Source organism: Poecile atricapillus, chromosome 1 (genome assembly GCF_030490865.1).
Source record: "Poecile atricapillus isolate bPoeAtr1 chromosome 1, bPoeAtr1.hap1, whole genome shotgun sequence".
Taxonomy (NCBI): Eukaryota; Metazoa; Chordata; class Aves; order Passeriformes; family Paridae; genus Poecile; species Poecile atricapillus.
Genome location: NC_081249.1, coordinates 35,154,861 through 35,174,916, shown reverse-complemented (window position 1 = coordinate 35,174,916; position 20,056 = coordinate 35,154,861). Strand labels below are relative to the sequence as shown.

General features: G+C 38.3%; 2 protein-coding genes across 3 annotated transcripts in view; one reads left to right on the top strand and one right to left on the bottom strand.

Annotated features, from left to right (window-relative positions):
* Positions 1 to 16,840, top strand: part of LOC131573654 (arylsulfatase D-like) — a 42,598-nt gene extending 25,758 nt beyond the window's left edge. The window contains exon 11 of the mRNA XM_058827881.1: positions 16,623 to 16,840. Coding sequence (XP_058683864.1) covers positions 16,623 to 16,651 — 29 coding nt within the window. The 3' untranslated portion in view covers positions 16,652 to 16,840. The remainder of the gene's footprint in view (positions 1 to 16,622) is intronic.
* On the bottom strand, positions 372 to 19,236 carry GYG2 (glycogenin 2). Of its 2 annotated transcripts, none has more exons than XM_058827889.1 (10): positions 17,618 to 19,236; positions 17,289 to 17,422; positions 11,518 to 11,659; positions 9,377 to 9,551; positions 8,009 to 8,171; positions 7,358 to 7,484; positions 6,249 to 6,474; positions 3,921 to 4,061; positions 2,154 to 2,264; positions 372 to 852 (listed from the first exon to the last, which is right to left on the bottom strand). In XM_058827889.1, exons 2-10 carry the CDS (start codon positions 17,293 to 17,295, stop codon positions 691 to 693), a joined length of 1,254 nt encoding a protein of 417 aa, XP_058683872.1. In that variant the 5' UTR covers positions 17,296 to 17,422; positions 17,618 to 19,236; the 3' UTR covers positions 372 to 690. The 2 variants fall into 2 exon arrangements, with proteins under 2 accessions (XP_058683872.1, XP_058683880.1); XM_058827897.1 differs by having other exon boundaries at positions 17,860 to 17,907.
* Between the last annotated feature and the right edge of the window lie 820 nt (positions 19,237 to 20,056).

Genomic DNA, 20,056 nt, shown 5'->3' with positions numbered 1-20,056 from the left:
AAAGGTTAACATACATTATCACTCTGTTCTGAAGAGTTTTAAGCCACACTTCCTCACACTTGCTATGGAACTGAGCAGCTTCCTATAAGTAGGTAGAGCATCCACCAGTGATCTCAGATGAACTCTGAAGTTCCTCTAATTGTGTCTAAAATGTGTTTAAATTAAAAAAAATTATTGCAGACTCCTATGAAGTCAGCTTTTCATCACAGTCACCCTTGAGATTTGTGTAAATTTGATTTCAATAATAAGTTTTTTTTATTTAAACACTTTTTAGCAACTTCTGGAAGTACTTTGGGAATAATCTCAATTTGGGAAAAGTCCAACTTCCAAAACAATTTCAATTTCCAATGAAATGGAAATGTTTCCTACACATGACTGTTTCTGCAGAATGCAGATGGTGCATCAGGGAAGTGTGATAAATACATGAGAGTTCATACTCAGAAAGGTACCATTCATTATGCTTTAGAAGGCACTGTGTGAGTACAATGAAGATGAGACACACGTAACAATAAAGTTGAGGCACATTTATCAGTTAAAAACCAAGATTCTGTATCTTTTAAGGTCCCCCAAGAATGTATAAGGATCCATAAGAACCTCTAACTGGTGTCAGCTGAACTGTTTAAACCAAGTATTCATGAATTGAATTATAAAAAAAAATCCATCACGATGGGCATAACAGTACACCCTGTCTTAGTGTAAAAATGCATCCAATTTCTTTTTGATGTGTTCAAAAGCATCTTTCCCCATATAGTCCATGCGCCCTTCCTCCCATTTTCTCCGTTCATCTTCTGGAGTTGGTTTTGCTGGTTTGAAGTGAATAGACAGCTCTGAAACAGAATGTGTAACCTCGTTCTGTGGGAAGAAAAAGAAGAGTGGGAAAACAGTCATTTGGCTGTTCTTATTTCAATACTGTAAAGTTAAACCTTAAATGATAAACTTCATTGTACACTCCCAGTTAAAACAATAAAATAATCAATATTCAAACATTCCTGCTTTGATAATGTGACCTTATTTTCCCATGGTTTTAGTACTTTCTATGACATCATTGAATATACCAGATCTTGGCATACTCAGCAACAATACAGTGAAAATATTAAAATACTGACTGGTTAGAGTAGAATATCTGCTACAATAAAGAATTTACAATTTATCTGTTCAAATCTTGTCTCCAACAGGCTTTCATATGAACATGCATTTCTAGAATTTTTGGTAATTCATTTTATTTCAATGCCAGTGAGACCAGAATTATTTAGCAGATGTCAGACACCTAGTTCATTACATTAATTCAAAAGATGGACACTATTCATTATACCAACAGCTGGTTCATTTTGAGTGACACTCCAAAATTGTAAATGCCGGTTCAAAGTCACATCATCATAGGTGCACAAATGCAAGACACATTATTAGTGATAATTTCTACCACATAAAAGAAAAACTGTGTCTGCAATTGACCAATGACAGCAAAAGGGGAACATCCCAACAATTATAATCTGTAATAAAGATGAGCTGCAAGGATTAATCAAGGCAGCCACTGAAAACCTGCTTTCAGTGGTCCTCTAAGATGCTCATAGGAGAACACCTCATGTTATAAACAAAACTGAAATCGACTAGAACAGCTTTCTAGTGAAGCTCTCACAAATTCAAGGTAAAACATTTCATTAGGAAAGTGGCTGTGTTGTGTACCTTACAGATCCTCGACGCCAAGTGTGCCCACATGTGCAAGTGGAAATAAATACAGTGCAAGATCAGAAAGGAAAGCCTAGTCACTCGGGCTCCTGCACATTCCCTTTCCACTTGCTTGGAAACATCACTCCAGCAGGTAAAAAAACCCACAACAAAACAAAACAGAACTAACAAACACAGAATACCCAAACAGCTTTGCTTGTGTTAATATCGGAGAACTAAAATTAACAGCATGCACTGACTACTCAGGGGTTAGCACAGGAAAATAGACATTTAAAAACTCAAAGTTTTGAAAAGAAAACTAGAAAGGCATCACAACACAGTATTAAGTTAAGGAATTACAGTCTAAAAGATTAAGGAATTTATTTACATATTGCATTAAAATTAGTTGAACTTTCCCAAAGTTATGTTGGCAGCAAAGATGTACATGCCGTTATCAATAGATGTTCAATGCACAAAGCTACATGTACCATTTCTGAGGTTTCCTGAAATGTAGGTTGAAATACAGGTTGTTCTGAAGGTCTGCCAGGCTCAGAGAGATGGATGTTAGAATCTTGTGGTTCAACTTCATATACGAGTTGCTAAAAATACAGGTTTTATTAGGAGAATATTTTATCATAATTTCCTTTTCATGAGAATTTATACATTACAATAAAATCACTTTCAGTCTTGGCCTAGGGTAAAGCAATGGATGGGGGGAAAGCAACGAAACACATTATCACCAAGGAGAAAATTCCTGTCACCCAGCTTTAGCTATAAAAAATGGCATTGAATCAAAGCTCCTAGTATAGTCAATCTAGGATAAGTACCTCCAGAGGGCAGCTCATCTCATCCTAAAACAAGTTCAAAGTGCTGTCATTTTTCAGTGACTACACATCCAGTTGGGATGCAAGCTTACAGTGGATTCCTACCATTCATGAGGCCAAACTTCAACAAGAAAAATCCCCTTTCAGGATAACAGCTTGCTCTCACATAAGCTTTTTATATGCATGAAATAAGAAGTATTCCAAAACAGAGGTAAAATATATTGCCCAAAAAATATTGCCCCAACTATTTGCTTTTGACAGACAACAAAACATAAATTAGTAGAAAGACCTCATTCTAGAGTCTTTCCCCCCAAAACAATCCCACAAGACTATTGATGCTGAGCAACAAAAAGTGGAGCAATGGTATTCTTAAGTAAGGGAACCAGGCTATTACTTTCCAATTAATATGGTCTAATAAGCCAATCCTAGTAATCAAAATAGTAATAGAAATTTAAATTTTAATGAAACTACTGCAGGTGAACATTATGATTTTTTTTACCCCAAACAAACATCTTGATAACGTGTCCCTTTTTAGTTTGAGCCTTTCCAGTGAAGTCAGACGCCTAAGGCACGCAAGAAAATACACTCTTTGCAAATAAATTATTCTTAAGCTATGGAACTTCAGCCCCTTCACATTCAGAGGGGAAAGGGAAGAAGCGAGAGGAAAGAGGGGAATAGGGGAATTCTTTATAGAGCAACTATAGTCTAAAGAAATGAAGGAAAGAACATCTTAAAAGTTGTCTTCATCATTCTAGAGTGTAGTTCACAAATTACTATGCAGATGACATTAGAATACTATCTTTTTTTTCTCCTGGTTGTACATGGGGTAGTATGGTTTATCACCCAATATGTAATGACTTACACCTGCAGAGGCATTGTGCTATTCTGTCCAACTTAATTCTAGAATGAAATAAGGAGATTCAGTGCAACAGAAACACACAAATACAAGAAAAGTGACAAAAGAAGCAGAAAGACTGCAACATTCATGGATTTTTTCAACACTCTCCTTGTTGCTCAAGTCACAGAAATTTGAAGAACAGCTTTCTGGGTCAACACTTGAGAAAAAAACTTTCTAAGGAGGAATGATAGAAAGGATTGTAGTTTTAAATATATTAATTCACAAAAGTATTAATATTCAAAATATTACTTTGGTAGCAGATTTTTTTTATATTACATTTGATTAAGTACTTAACAACTTTGAATAAATAACCTCTTCCTAAAATGCAAAGCAAACTCTTTCAACTTCCAGACACATCATACGTGCATTACTAGAGATTAAAGAAAGTAAGTAGGCTTTAGGTTATTTTTAATGCTAGTGAGAAAATTCAGTTGCTACTGCTAAATTGAAGGTATGATCTTCCAGATCAGAAGTATAATGAAAGAATCTCCTTTGACTTTGTTACTGTATATAATAATACACAACACACTCACAGCTTTGAAAGCGAGTTCCTCAGCTGAGCATGCTGTGGGATTTACTTCATTTGTCCACTCTGGGAGCTCAGGCTTTTGCAGAGAACTGGCCACATAAGAACTGACCTTCTTCAGGGTAACTTCAACTCCATTGAAAGCATGCTAATGAAAACAAGAACATCTTACCACTGAAATACAATTTTCCAGGACAGTAATAACTTATTTACAATAGTTGCACTTCCTCACAGGGCTTTCATCATTAAAAGAACATTTTAATACATGCAAAAAAAAGTATATGGTCCTAGATTCAGAGCATACTGCAATTTAGGTTTTTGCTTTTTTGTACTCATGAGTACACCAGAACCATGAAGTAAATCCAACAGGTATTTCTACCTTCATTTAGCATAGTTGAAATATTTCCTTAATACTCAAAGACTTAAAAATTAAAGCGTGTTAAAGTATAAGATCAAAAACTACCCATTCCTTCCTCTGCTTTCCAATTTGTCACGAGGTTAACAAGTCAAATTATTCTCGGAGGCTTTGATGGTAAATATTCAACTGATCTTATGGGACTATGCAATTAGTTAAATTATGCTAATAATTTAATATTACAAAACATTAAGAAAACATTTACATATGCATAAATAGGAACTAATTTTTCATGTCTGGGTACAAAATTTAAAATTGTACTTCTATACATTTCTTCATGCTACTGGTTTCTAAGAAATCATCTATTTACAAACAGATGGTTTTTATTCTGTTCATGAAAAGCACAAATTGTTGCACTTCCTTTGAAGAAAAAAAAGCATAGAGTCAGTAAATATCTGATGACATAGGAGTACTATACATAACATCTTAAATGCAATTAACACTGCTTTTGCAAACCTGATTTATTTGCTATGATGCCATAAAACAAGTTATAATGTAGTTCTGAAAAAGTAAATTTTATTACAGTTCAAGATCTAGTTTGATGGTCTATGTCAATTTAGCTACAAGAAAAACAAAAGTCTGATTGTTTCCTGGACCAGATTGCCCCTTCTCTGGCTAATTTTTATCATACTTTTGTATGCACATACATTATCATAAAAACTTTATCAACAAAGAAGATGGCTGCAGGATATCTTTGGACAGCAAATAGTACTAGAAATCCTTCCTAAATGGCTACTTTGGTACTAGCAATCAGTGCTACTACCAACCAAAAGACCCTAAGTTTTCCCACACATATTGGGATTGCATGGCAAGATTTTGGTAACAGGGTGATTTCAGGAGTAGCTTCTGTGAGAAGCTGCTAGAAGCTTCCCCCAAACCCAGTGGAGCCAATGTCTGCTGTCTCCAAAATGGACCTGTCACTGGCCAAGGCCAGCCCCATAGGTGATGGTGGTGGTGCCTTTAGGATAAGAGATTTAAAAAGGAGGAGGTGCTCCAGGTGCCAGAGCAGAGATACCCCTGCAGCCCATGATGCACCAGGATGTCCTCCTGTAGCCCATGGAGGTCCATGGTGGAGCATAGATCCAGCTGCAGCCCATGCTGGACCCCACACCACAGCAGGCTGATGCATGAAGGAAGCTCTGACCGCATGGAAAGCCTGTGATGGAGCAGGCTCCTGGCAGGACCACCGGACCCATGAAGAGAGTGGAGCAGGTTTGCAGTGGAGCAGGTTTGCAGTGGAGCAGGTTTGCTGGCAGGACTTGTGACTCATGGGTGACCCACACTGGGACAGGCTGCTCCTGAGGGACTGCATCTCACAGAAGGGAAGTCTGCACTGGAGCAGTTCATGAAGAACTGCAGCTCATGGGAAGGACTCATGTTGGAAAAGTCCATGGAGGACTGCCTCCCATGGGAGGGACTCCACACTTGGAGCAGGGAAAGAGTGTGAGGAACCCAACCCCTGAGGAAGAAGGAGCAGCAGAGACAACATGTAATAAACTGACCATAGTCCTCATTCCCTATCCCCATGTGCCATTTGGTGGGGGAGTCAGAGAAAACAGGGAGTAAAGTTGAACCCAGGAAGAAGTGAGAGATGGAGGCAGGTGTTCGAAATTTGTGTTTATTGCTCATTACTCTTATTTTGATCTGATTGGTTATAAATTTGATTAATTTCCTTAAGTTCAGCCTGTTTCACCATTGATGGTACCTGGTGAGAGATCTCTCCCTTATCCAGACCCATGACCCTTTCCTTACATTTTCTTTCCCCTGTCCAGCTTAGGAGGAGAGCAATAGAGCCTCTGTGGTGGATGCTTGGAGTCCAGCCAGAGTCAGCTCACCACATCATATAATTTCTTCCTCTAGCAATTTTCAGAATGTTTGGTTTTGATTCCAATATATTCCCACTAACTCCTTATCAGTTACCTTGCATTCCTCAGATTCTGATTCTTCCATCTTTTGAACACCTTTTTCCAACAAAGGCAATATACTGGCACTGTAGATATTCCACCAGAGGGCAAGAAACGACAGTTGGTGAAAAGATCCAGAGGTGGTGCTGTCCTGCATAACTCTCTTTGTTTGAAGGTTGTATTTGTAGTTCCAGGGCTTTGCTGCTCCCATGAAGTGAACAACTTTGGCATCTCTACCAAAACTGTAGAGATCAAACATATAGGTCTTTTTTATTTTTTTAGCTTACATAAACTCCTAGTAGGAACATGATTACTCATAGGTGAGGCAATTTAATATTTTGCAACAGCTACGCATTTGAGATGATATATATTTATTTTCTTTTTTTCTATCTTCCTGGTTTAATTAATCTTGTTTAACATACAGAAAAAAAAAAAGCTGCATTGCCATTTACTTCCAGCTGCTGATTCTAGTAGAAAAGTTCATGAAGGCTTATGCAGTACTATTTCCAGTCCTCCTTCATTCTCTATTCACTAGCAAATACATATCACTTCAAATACTTAATCACCAAAATTGGGTATTACTGATTCCATATTAAAAATTACTAATAAATACATTGGCCTAAGTTCATCTTCCAATGAGAGTGTACTGTGCAACTGGAACAGAAATTCATGACACCCTAAATCCTACTTGCCTTTTACCTGAAAAGTTTCTCAACTGCATTGTCTGGAATCATATAATTAGAAGGACAAATTTCATGTCATAGAAGAACCTAGGGAATGGATCAAAAAAATTTAAGCAATGCCAACTGCTTCTCTAAGAAATTACTTGAGAACAAAGGAACGAGTTTAAAGGTAAACCTGTCAGAACCTAATGCCAAAGTAATTACATTTTGTCAAAAATGAAAGAAACTTCTTGGAAAGAACATAAAAGACAGTGTAGCCAGCTCTGAGACTCTCCCTGTGTCCAGACATTCACATTAAAATTAAGCTTCTATTGCATGGTTTCTACATAAGATCATTTGTGATACTGTAATTTATAGTCAACAAAATATGCCATTATTATTCTCTTACAAAAAGGATGTTTGTTAACAAATTACAGAGGTTTACAGAAGTGTGGTTACTTACTGAGTGAAAGCAGGAGCATAGGTGTATACAGAGCTGCTGCTTAAGTTATAGAGGAAAGGCAAGTGTTTGCCAATATCTGCTGTTGCCCAATTGCTGAAGAAGCTGTTCAACAAGCCTTGATCACCTCCTAAAGAATACACAAGAGAGGATTACCAAAACATGTGTACACTCAAATTTGTATCAAAATTTCACATCCAAGGATGGGAGTGAGATTGGGGACCGAGATTGGCGTGTTCATGGGACTCCATCTTGGACTTGAAAATAAGTCCATATGAGCATGTACAAGTGAATAATACCTGATTCACTCTGGTGCAAGCTCAGTGCAAATGAAGTCCTACTGTAATATAAGGAGAAAGGAATAGTGTTTGGTCTCCCTCAGAGCAGAAGACTGAAGATCAGCTGTATTTCTTTCTCCTAAGCCAGACAGCAAAATTAAAACTTATGGAGCAAGACTCAGACACAATGTCCCTTCACTGCCCTTTTCTGGGAAGTGTAGTCCAGAGTAAGTCAACGGGTCTTAAATACAGTTTAAGACACAAAGTTCTGCACCTTGAATTCTTACATAAAGCCCAGAGAACTCCTGCCTTCTTCTATTCTGCCTGATAGCATGGAAACTGTCTTGCACTTTATCCCTTTCACCCTTCTCCTTACCATCAAAGCTGCCATGTTCAGCAGCAAACTGGAGCAGCAGGTTGTAAGTCTTTAAGGAGGGCCGGAACACAAATACACCGCTATTGAAACAGTCGGGCCAGCCAGAATCAGGAGCTGCAGAAAACTCTTCCCGATCAAACAACTCATCAACATTGCAAAGTACCTTAGGGAGAGTAGGAAAAGAGAAAAAAACTCTTAAATGTTTGTCTAGAACAAGCATTGTCAAATTACCAATGGAGTAAATTGATAGTTTGGCTGAGTGTATGACTTTCAGAGCATAAAAGCAGTGCCACTGTAAAATATGTTAGGGGTCAGAACCTCTATTTTTAATATAATAAGGCAACATTGATTGTGATTCTCCATGATTTTTTTGATAAAATGCAGAGTCTGTGAAATTATTTCATGAACCTTGGAGATCATCCAAGGTCCCTTTAAATACTCTACCATGAAAACACACCATTTCTTTCTTTCTTAACTCACCTGTCCATAGTCCATTATTTTTGATAACTATAAGAGAACTGAATGAAAATTTGGAATCTAAATCATTTTAGTAAGTAACAGACTGACTAAAGGGTAGTAGAAAAACTGTCTCTTGCGGTCAATTTTCTAACTAACTTTTTTTCTTTCAAGCTTCACAAGGAAGTGGGAAAATCAATCAGGTTAAGGTACAGAGAAAGTTTGTGGAAAGACAGCTGTTCAGTCACTACAAGTCAGGACCCCACCTACAACTGAGCCACTATGAAAACCAAAAGAAAATTTTTAGACATAAAATTATTTAATTGAATTTTTAAAAAAGACAAAAATTTGTCTTCCTCCTTTAGCATTAATGTAAAGGAATTCCTCCTTAAGAAGAATAACTTAATTTGGTTTCTAATTCAAATACAATCCTATTAAATTAAGATGCACCCCAGTCTTTCAAAGTGAGTCATGAAAGCTCAAGAGAAGGCTGACATGCTTGTCCTAGCCAAAATTATGACCATTTTTATCTCTCTACATCTAAAAACTTTTTTTTTAAAGTATTGTCTGGGATTTTTTTTTTTCTCTTTTAAAACCATCCTGCCTTCCTGACCAGAATAATTCCATATAAAAGCATGTGAGAGAGATCTATTTTAAACTTCTGTCAGAAGACCCAGTGCATAGACTGAGTTTGTGATCTCTTTTGGGGGCAGTCCTGAGGCTACTTTCCAAACTGAATTTATTTTTATGCAGCCAGCACAACTGTTAGAATTGCTGAAATGTGCCAGGATGGAGGTCCTGTGACCTTGTGACCACCAGTAAATTGGGTGACTTCACAGGCCAGTAGGCTGCCTGACAAGGAAGCATCCCACAATCAGACACAAATGTTTCCATGGCTCCCACTCCACTCACCAAAGTGTCTGCATCCATGAAGACACATTTGCTGTAATGAGTAAGAGTCCAACAACGAAGCTTAGTGAAGGTTACACCCAGTTCTGGCCTCTGCATCAGAGCCAGATGGACTGAGTCAGCACTGTCAAGCACATCCACCTCAATCACTTCATCAAATACACTGCTGAGGACTGACCTACCAGAGCAAGCAGTGGAGAGAAAGAGGGGAATTTAGACAAGTTCATCAGAGTTTGCTTCAGGCCTGAAAACACATCATGACATTAATTATGACAATAGCCAAAAACTAGATTAATTGGTTAGAGTAAGAAGTCAGAAGCAAAAAGTCTTTGCAAACAGCCTACTGAAGAGGCAGCTATCACTTAGGCCATAAAACATTGTCTCTTCTGCTATGGGGGCCAGCACATCTCAAAAGTGACAGCTGCTGTTTGAAGGAAAAAACAATCCTTATTTTAGTCACTTCTCTCCTATAGAAACACCTACAGAAATTAAAGCAGCTTTTATCCTGCACAACTGATTCCAAAGAACAGCACCATACTGTGTTCCCTCTGCATTTTACAGGATGAGTGTAGTGGTTTAGATTCACTAATTTGAGTTTCTTGGCTAATGCACTAAGTAATGTGGTGGGTTTTAGCACTGGTCAAAATCATCAGGACACTTACTTATTTTTTGCTGTGAGATATGGATGAAGGGAAGGGCAAACACACTTAAAATTTAAAAGGTATAAATAAACTATATTAAAAGGATTACAAGAATAAGAAACATCAGAATAAAACTTTCGGAATACTTTTCCTCCCCCTGCCTAGACATGCACTGCCAGCACACTCATTTGTATTTATTGTGCCCAAGTAAACACTGCTTCAAAACTGCACCTTTTATAAGGTGCATATATACTTTCTCACCATATATAGTTCCTCACTACTATGTAGCATCTCAAATGAGACTTTTAGTTAAACGGTTTTTTCCTATGCATGTATTTTATGAGAATTCTATAGGTAATACTAAAGTAGGCAATTTTCCTTCACGAAGCAAGACAAAAAAAAAGCCTTTAAAACACAGCTTATTTACTTACACTACATATTATAATCAAAGTCCTCAATGTCTCACAAACACAGACAAAGAAAACCTGTGCTGTTTGAAATCTGGATTTCAGGGTCATTAGCTTTTGCCCGATTGATCTTCAAGGAACAGGAATTAACTGGCAAAGAACTAAGTGAACTACAGATTATTAGAAGTTTATTTCAGTGATCTTAATTTTTTTAAAAAATGTTATCCTTGATTTAAAATACATAATTTAAATCCTTTTCTTCCCACTGAATGGACATGAAAAGAATTACAGACTTATTATCAACCCATGCATCAGATGGATACAGTATTCCCTTCAGGAAGGTTACAGTGTTCTGATAATGCCCATATTTCAAAATTCTGTAAAAAACAGATTGTTGTGCATTCAGTCATAGCAAAAATGTGAAAATACATTTTTTGAGCCAGATGCATTGCAAATAAATTCACATAACATGCAGAAAACAGGAGCTTGCACACTTCCTAAGACACAGCAGAAGTAAGAGTTTAAGTTGCTATGGCACGGCATGTGCCTTTTAACAAGTGTCACAGTCCTCCAGATAACAGGGATTGAGTTCAGACTTAATAACATTTCTGTAAAAGCTATTCTGCAGTGCTTGTAAAATCACAGCACAAACTGCAAAGTGATTTATACAAAAAAGCAAAAAGAAACTAATTTCTTATCATAATAGCTGTGCACCAATATTTTAAGAACATGAGTCACGTGAAACTGAGGTTTATGGAGAGTTCTGACATCACAGGTGGTTATGTATTTTGCTCTAAGAGAGAAAAAGGTGGGGAAAAAACAACTGTAGTGGAAGACACTAAAACCTTAGTTCTAAATTTTCAGCTTAAGCTCTCTATTATAAGAAAAATTCCAGCCACAAGCTCTACTTCTGCAAGCTAATTCTTAGTAGGCTTAGGAGCTTATAATGGATGCTATTTCAAATCACTAGCCAAGAGAGAAGTTCTAGGCATAATGCTGTGAAATTCACAGAACCCTATTAAAGTCTTTCATGTTGTTGCTTATTTTTACACTAAAGAATTTCCATTTAAACCTCCAGATATACATTAAAACTTACCTCATCCCACTGGAAACCTCTGGAGTAATTAGAATTGCCAATTTTCTGGATGTCTTATGGTTCCTCAATGACTGTCCGAGAACGAGAGCACCTTGACAGTACACATCATCAGTTGCAAGGGTCACAAAGGCTTGATCTGTTACTGCAAAAAAATATTCAGAAGAGCCACTTTACAGATTTAACATAAGCCCTTTTAGCAGGCTCCCTCCTCTTTCAGATAAACAACCATCTGTGGCTTATAACAAACTGCAGTTCCTGTGATGAGTCCTTTTCTCTCACAGACTCCCCCCAGAAGTCACAACTGAATAGAAAATCCAGTGAATGTGAGTGCAGAATGTGGGTTTCTGATTTTTATTATTTTTGTTTGCCTGATTTACACAGTGGCAGGTATAAAGTTTTTGCACTAGCCTTAAACAGATAATTGCTTTTTCAGGTCTTATTGTCTAAACACGATGTCAATCAAAAAAGCTGATCTGTACATATTTAGATTTTATATTTAATGAACATAGTATGATACAGCCGATAAGGAAAATGTTCTTGCTTATACAGTGCAGAAAGCTAAGGAACAAGATGTTGAGTATTAGCCAGAAATATTCTTTCCATAACACTGCTGAATCAACCCAACATTATTTTTGCTCTGCCTTCTTTGTACTGGGGTATGTGGTGCTGGCTGAACAAGTGCAGAGAAATCCCTATCAAGATCAGTACATCTCCCAGAAGCTGAGAATTCCTACCTCAAGTAATTCCAGGGAATTTAGGAGTGTTCCTTATTGTCAGAAAACACATGAGAAAACAAGTTACAATAGAAAACAAAGCAACCTACATTCCTGCACAACAGGAATGCACAAAATGTATTTTGTAGAGACTCCAGGCCAGTGGCATGGTCACAAGGGGCTGCTTCTTCAGCTCTGCCCTGTGACATGACCACCACTATCAGAGCTCCCCTGGGGAGGACCTGTAACTCATCAAGGTGAACAGCCACCTCAGAGCAGAAGGGTGATACACTCTAGTCTGCAAAATTAACCAGAACAAGATGAGCAGGTCACACAGATGAAGGGAATTCCACTGACCTCTACAGAACTTCAATAAACACTTGTGTTGAAATACTTGTTTAGAGCAACCATCATCTTAAGGGACAGGCAATTGCATTAAATAAATTAAAACAACCAAACAATACCAACATAAACAACCTGTCATACAGTTTCCAGGGTCTGTGAGAAACACTAGGAAAGAATCTCACAGAACTAGTTGCAGAGAACTCAACAAATGACTTCATGGCTGCCTCAGCCAGAGGCTGCCAAGATGAATGAGTTCTAATCCTCAACCGTACCGTAAAGTATGGTTGATGCCCATGATAAGCTAACAGATATTAAGTATTTTTATCTTTCACATCCTCCAAATCCAGACCAAAACACAAACTCATCGGTGTGCTGCCTTTTCCCCCCTACTTTTTGCCCTCTTTCACTCATGTTCAGCCAGCCAGCTTCATCTCAAGAGCATATACCTTACATTTGCTGACATTGCCACACATCCCTGCACCTAAGAAGAATCCTAGTAAGTGTCAAACTTGGCCAAAAAAACCCCAAATCATCCACCCAAACTTAAAATAGTTTGCATTGCCCACAGCTGAGCAAACTCCAGTAACATTTCCAGACAAAGCAAATGAAGAATTGAACTTTCAAATCTCCCATTATAATAACAGCTCAAGCAAGTTTTGGGTGTTCCAAAAATCAGTGAATAAGGAGTTGCACTAAAACAACAGATGTGAAGTAAACTGCTGCTACTGCAGTTTTCCAGAAGGTTAAAGGAATAAATATAAGCATCCCTAAAAATCAATGTAAACCAGAAAACCACTGAAGGCTATTTCAGCAATAAAATTACTCTGAAAAGACACAAAAAGTCAGGAAAGCAAAGCAGTTTTGTGTTAGGCAACAAACATCTTCAGCCAAAGAAAGGTAATAAAAGAACTATTGAGAGGAACACCAGAGTTTGGTTAATATAAAAAACAAATTGTGAAAAGAGTGGGAGTTCCTATCTTAAAATACTGAACACAATATTCACATGACTTTTGCAAATTCTTTTGGCTACAGAAGCTGAATCTTTACTTAAGTAATGCATAGAAAAGTACACAAACTACTCATTAAATGCTTCAGCAAGCTGGTATGGAAAATTACCACATCCTCCAAATGCTTTTGTGCCCTGCACCCCTGTGGTCATAACCACAAGGAAGCAAACTGGTAAAAAGCTGCTGCTTCTAAGAAACTCTTGCTGATACCTCACAAAGAACAGAAACTAAGTGTCTGTTTGGAGAATCAGATGTGGGATACGTGTTATGGCTTTCTTAATACAGTGAATCATCATAGAGATAATTAAACAGATAATCAAACTATTGACTAAAAATATTTAATGTTAAAATATTTCTGGCACAAAGAGAGAAGCAAATCCTCATGATTTTAAAATCAAACAGGGGCATCACTAATTTATTAAGGATCCATAGAGAGTTTAAAATAAAAATATTTTATCATTACTTTTTCTTTCATCTAATCCTTGCTTTCAAGAAAGGAGTATTATTTGACTTGTCTTGTTTATAAAATTTTTTGAAATATAGCCTATAAGTAAAAGTTTTATTTTTATAACTGAAAGTAAGAATCAGGTTTTTATATACATTTTTGGAAGTAAATGGTTTACCTGAAAGTTTCCATTTTGCTGAAATCAAGGACAGCACATTAAAACTACTGTACACAGAATTTCACTTATTGACTTTAAAAGAGAAAATCATCTTTAAGTTTGAAAGCCAGAGGTGTAGATATTTAAATTCACTGCAACTGGGGTTTTTTGGTTTTTGTTTTTTTGGGGTTTTTTAATGTGTCAAGGAGACAATTAAGCATAACTTTAATTCTTTGCGCTGAATGACAATATATTTTTTTATGGACAACACCTATCATTAAGGGAATTAAATTTTCAAGCAAATTGTTTTCAAGTTGTGTACACTTATGGCTAATAGAATACCACTGGCTATCAATGAACTATGAGAAAAGAAAGTGTATGATTAGAATCCCATTAAAACCCTGTCATATGAATTTAAAAATCTGCTCATTTCTCTTGTCTAGATTACCACAAATCACATGATGATGCAAATAAAGAAACTATTAACACCAGTAGTGGCTCCTCAGTTTCATTACCTAACAATATTTTCTTAGAACAAAACAAGGATCTTCAAGGAATTAACTTGTTGAGTTATTCTAGAACCTGCTCTGCAGCTACACAGGAAAGACAGCAAAAGTAATGTGAATCACCACAGTCAGGGTGATCTTATGTGGAACTTGTTACAGCTTTTTTAGCCAAGATCATCAACTTTTTATGCTACTTACTCATAGAAGTAGTACTTCTGACACTGCCAGAAGCAAAATTCTTCGACAGGTGTGAAAACTAATTCTAGGGCACTTAAAAGCTTTATTTAGAATAAGAACAGAGCAAACAGACAGGGTGGTGCTCACTTTCATGTTCAAAGAGAAAAAGAGAATTAAAAACCACCATTTTTAGAATCAGGAATGACTGACAATAACAAGCTCTGAGTGACCCAAGTGCACCTTCCAACTTCAAGACAAGTTTAAGTAGGTTAGGGAGGCTTTTTTTATAATCCATTAGATATAGCTTTTAAATCATATTTTTATATTTCTTCTGATAGACAGAGGAAGGATAAATGTAATGCAGCTGTAGCTCCTAATGTAACAATTCAAATTTTCCCGGCTGCCCACTGCAAAATGGCAACGTATCAGACACTCCTGTTATTATTTTTCTGTAAGAACATTCTAAGTAGCACATTGTGTCATCTTATGCATAAAAATAAGAACAGATAAATCAATAGCTAAAAGCCTCCAACAGTCTGGTTAAATCCCCAGTGCCTACTGCCATTCATACTAATCAACATTATACAACTGCTTTCTTAAATTCCTCCCTGATACTATCTGTTACTCTTTTGTCATCTCCCCGCTTCTACTCCAGAGACAATCTGCAGGACGAGCAGGCTGCAGCCTGGACAGCACTGAGCCAAAGCACCTCTCTGAAATCCCAAGTGACAATGACACAGCTCCAAATCACAGCACGTTTCCTGACAACAATTCTGTTACTCAATCTCCCACACCAAGGGCTCTATGGATCTTCCCCCAGCAGCACCCCGTGAAGGTGTGTTAGACTCCCAAAAGAGAACACAACTGTAGGCTTCTCACTTCTCTGGTCTAGCACAGCCATATCCTGGAACAGAAAGCTCTGCTCCTCCTGACACCCACAACTTCATAAGCACTCAAGAAGCATTTTGTTATAAGTATATAAAATGAACAATAGTATCAGACAATAACCTGAGTCAGATTCCTATCAAAAATTATTATGCAAGTGTCCATTTAAGAGGGCAGTTCTTGCCTAAGTAAACAAATGACAGCTGGCAGTTTTAATTCCTATGCTTTCTTAGGTCCAATAGTAGAAACATTGATGTTACTAATGAAGTTAAACAACACTTTACACAGACCTCTTTATAACAGAATTTAAATTGACAATGAATGGCATACAGTATTTCTCTTGGCCTAATGAATTTCTGCCTCATCCAAAACCAGATTCTTTTTCATCTTTTAATAAAGTTATACTGAATTTTAGTAGGCAAGATTACTGCTGTTGTGTTGGAAGAGCACTTGACTCTAGCTCTTTGTAGCTTTTATTATGTGCCTTTCAGTTAAAAACTGTTGCATTCTGTTTCAAGATTCTACAATGTTGTTATTCAACAGTTGGTAAATGATCCTCATGAAAACTCAAATGCAACAATATATTGAGATGCAAACAAGCATAGCACTCAAAACTAGTCCCAAAACCTTAATATACTGGTTTGAAAATTAGTAATAATTGGTAATAATTATTAGAAATAATTGCTTAGGCAATCCAGAGGCAGCACAGGGAACTTTATGATATGTATCAAGTCAGATGTTTCTATTCTTTCCACACCTTCCTTTCAATCAAAAGAAAAAAACACAACAAAAATCAAACAAAAAACCCAAACAAAAACCCCCTTTAACCAAACAAACCCACAGTCCTCTAATTTTTATTTTTTTTTTCAGATTCATTTTCTGCATCTTCCCAGTGCTGAAGTGCCACGTACATGAATTCAAACTTGGCAATCACCAGTCCAGATGACTGACACCCTTCAAATGGTTCAATAAACCAAGATTTGTGGGAGGTTGTCCTCTCAAAACCGAGAAGAAAGGAAAAAAGTTGAATATGTTCAAGAACCAGAACAGCACCTGCACCTACACCATGTGATTACCCCAAAACCAAATAACTCATGGCTTTAAGGATAAGTGATTAAGACCAATACCACTGCTGCGTAAGGAGGGGCACGAGAAAGGTTTCTCTGAATCTTCCTTAGACTGAGGTAGCCAGTCCCAGCCTGTCACCCTGGGGAGCCACCAGGAAAACATGCAGAGACCTGAGCAGGCCAAGCTGGACATACAAGCAGAGTACGTCAATGAGTTCACCTATTTCACCCCATCACACAGACAGTTAAAATCCTCCTCTGGAGCTGCTCGTAACAGCACAGCTCTCTGCTTATCAGAAAACAGCAGAGACCCTCCGGCATGTAAGAAGGGCATGTAAGAAGGGCACCGGCATGTCAGAAGGGCAAAAGCCCGGTGGGGGCTCCCGGCCGCGCTGCCCATCGCCCCGGTCAGCCCCGAGAGGCTGCTGCAGGCCAGCCGGGCGCGGTGCTGGCTGCTGGCGGTACTCACCGGACATGCTGTGCCGCCGGGGCCCGGCCGGCCAGGGCTCGCCGCCTCACCTGCGGGCGGGGTGCCGCTGACCGAGCGATGGGATTAGCCTCCTTCCTGCTGGAGCGGCAGGTGAGCTACATCCGCAGGGACTCCTGCGCAGCAGCAGCAGAGAAAAGGCATTAGCGGCGGAGACCATGGCGGGGGGGCGGCACGACCCACCCCGCCCCCGCTGCGGGCTTTAGTGCCAGGGGGGCACGCTCCTGCCGCCCGCTCCCGGGGCTGCAAGGCCCGGAGCTCGGCCCGGCCCCGAGCTCGGCCCGGCCCCGCAGCCCACCCGGACCGCGCACCTGCCCAGCGCCGGGCGCGGCTCCTCCAGCGCTCCCGCTCCATTGGCCCAGCCCGGGATGGGAGAGACCCTCGCTCCCCTTCCCCCTGTTCCCTCCCGTCCCGTTCCGCCCCCTGCGCGATGCTCTGGGCGCCCGCCGAGTCTCAGCCGCTGCGCCAAAGGCTCCGCGCCACGCAGGTCCCGAGAGGAAGAGACACGGGCTGGGGACGCTCCGCAGCGCAGCGCCCAGAGGAAAACACCGACCTCTGGGATGGTGAAGGCGGCAGAGCATGGAAAAGGAGCATGAGTAGGGTGATTCCAGCGTGGTATGTGGTCACCCAGGTACACGGGGGTCACCGTGAATGGAGTCTACCCCAAACTCCCTGGGGCCTTCGTATCTCCTACGGATACACACGGTCTGATAACTTGTCACCCAGATAAGCAAGTAGATGTTTTCAGTGTCAGGAAACTTGTGCTATTCAGAAGGCTGTAAATAGTTTCACAAGTGCATAAATAAATGCACACTTGCTTGCACAGCATGTTTTTGCCACCAGCTTAGAAGTCATATAATTGTGACGTAATTCAGCCATGCAGTGTCTCTGCAAGGTAATTTTAGACCGATGTGGTTCAGCCAAGGCATTTTTGTGTCAAAATATGCTGTGAACATCAGTATCTATGTAGCAGAGGTCAACAACTTTCAGGTAGTGTGCCACTGAAAAAAAATGCCCAGTGGTAACACTCAACTACTTAAAACTTTATTTCCAACAATTTGCAAGAGATGTCTGTTGCCATTCCAAGCTGAAGCTTTTGTTCTCTCACACCCTGGGAGAATCCTAAAGGTCCACTAGAGAAGGTGTCATTGCTCTGTAGTCATGGTGAGGTGTTTAAAGGAAGGAAGGATGGGCATAAACACACAGAAAATGAAGATTTATGTATCCCACAGAAATAAAATTCTCAGGGATCTATGTTCACTGTTGGCTTATGTAGACAAGTCAATGAGACAACATGCTTATCACCACCATGATTACTGGTGTAGATAATTTTTCTGGCAGATCTACTTCAGGTGGGGGACTTGGTGACTTAAAAAAAGCTTTTTCTTAGTAATAAAAATGATGTCTACATTTAGATGATAATCTGTTTTACTTGTGTGCCAGCAACTCTTTTTTTACAGTAGAGTAGATTATAAGTATCGGAGCCATAACACAAGCTAGAGTTCTGATGTTCTAACAGCCAGTTAATATTCCTTCCTATCTTCCCATTCAAATTTAAATACACTAGAGCTCCCTTACATAACCCCTCAATTACCTGAATTTATACCAATAGAAAGAGTTAATACAATAATTATAAATTTGTTTTTATCATCATCATCATTCTAGTTAAAGGGGATATTAACACCTAAAAGTCTACCTGCACACTGGTATACTGATATATTTGATATATGCTGACAAATTAGACCAAAGAGCTTCAGGGGGTTAAACACTTGGGTAGTCAGGGTTTATCCAGATTCACAGGTTTTGCTCAAATTCTCCATAATAAATCTGTGTTTCAGCTACTAATATCAACGAGTATTAATTTTGAAAATATTATGAAAAATTTAAAATAAATTGAATAAATTGCCATAGTATAGCAAAACAAAAAATGTTGCACATAGATCATTATCTAGACACATAAAAAAAAAATAGAGAAAAAAGAACAGATAGTTGTTTTGATTATATTGGGTTTTTTCTCCTTTAATTTTTCTGTAGTTTGAAGCGTTTCCTTCTTTTCACTACTGGGACATAGTTGAACTTGTATATATTAGGTACCAATCCTCATATGTCATAGAAGGTAGTAAACAAAACAAATAAAACTTGGGTCATCTTAGGTAAAACACTGTAGGTGTTTATTGAAAATATTGAAGAGAAAGACGCAAAATATATATTTTCATGGTTGAACAAACGACTGAAGTTGTAACAGCAAAACACTTGCTGTTTGATTTCATTAATCAAATCTTCATGTCTATCTGAATATATGTCAATCTGGATTAACTAATAACATGGAAAATTAATATTCTAAAAGTAATAGTAAATGTTCTTGAAAACCATATTAAAAATATTTTTTCATTCATAAGTTGAAAGTGATAGCCACAAAGGTGTCCATTTGTTTGTATGTTGTCAAGATGTTTCTATGTTTAAACTGATGTACATTATAATTTCTTCCAGGATCAGAAAAAAAAAAAGTGGCATCTAAACAAGCAACTGATATATATCCATTTAAAATATAATTTAGATAAATAGTATTTTATTTTATGAAAATGTATTTTTTAGTATATGTCTTCCTCTCAATGATGTAATAAACACAAAATCATATCCATCTCCATATAAATGGAATTGCGCTAACAAAAACCATGCTTTGCTATAAAACGAAGATAAAACCACACCAATCTCCTTATGCTTTAAGAAGTTAGCTAAAACGGTTGTAT

Coding starts and splice junctions, on each gene's coding strand:
- GYG2 (XM_058827889.1), bottom strand. Junction 8,172..9,376: donor TCATGGATGCAGACACTTTG/GTGAGTGGAGTG, acceptor ACTCTCCCTAAG/GTACTTTGCAATGTTGATGA. Junction 853..2,153: donor TTCAGGAAACCTCAGAAATG/GTACATGTAGCT, acceptor TTCTTCCCACAG/AACGAGGTTACACATTCTGT.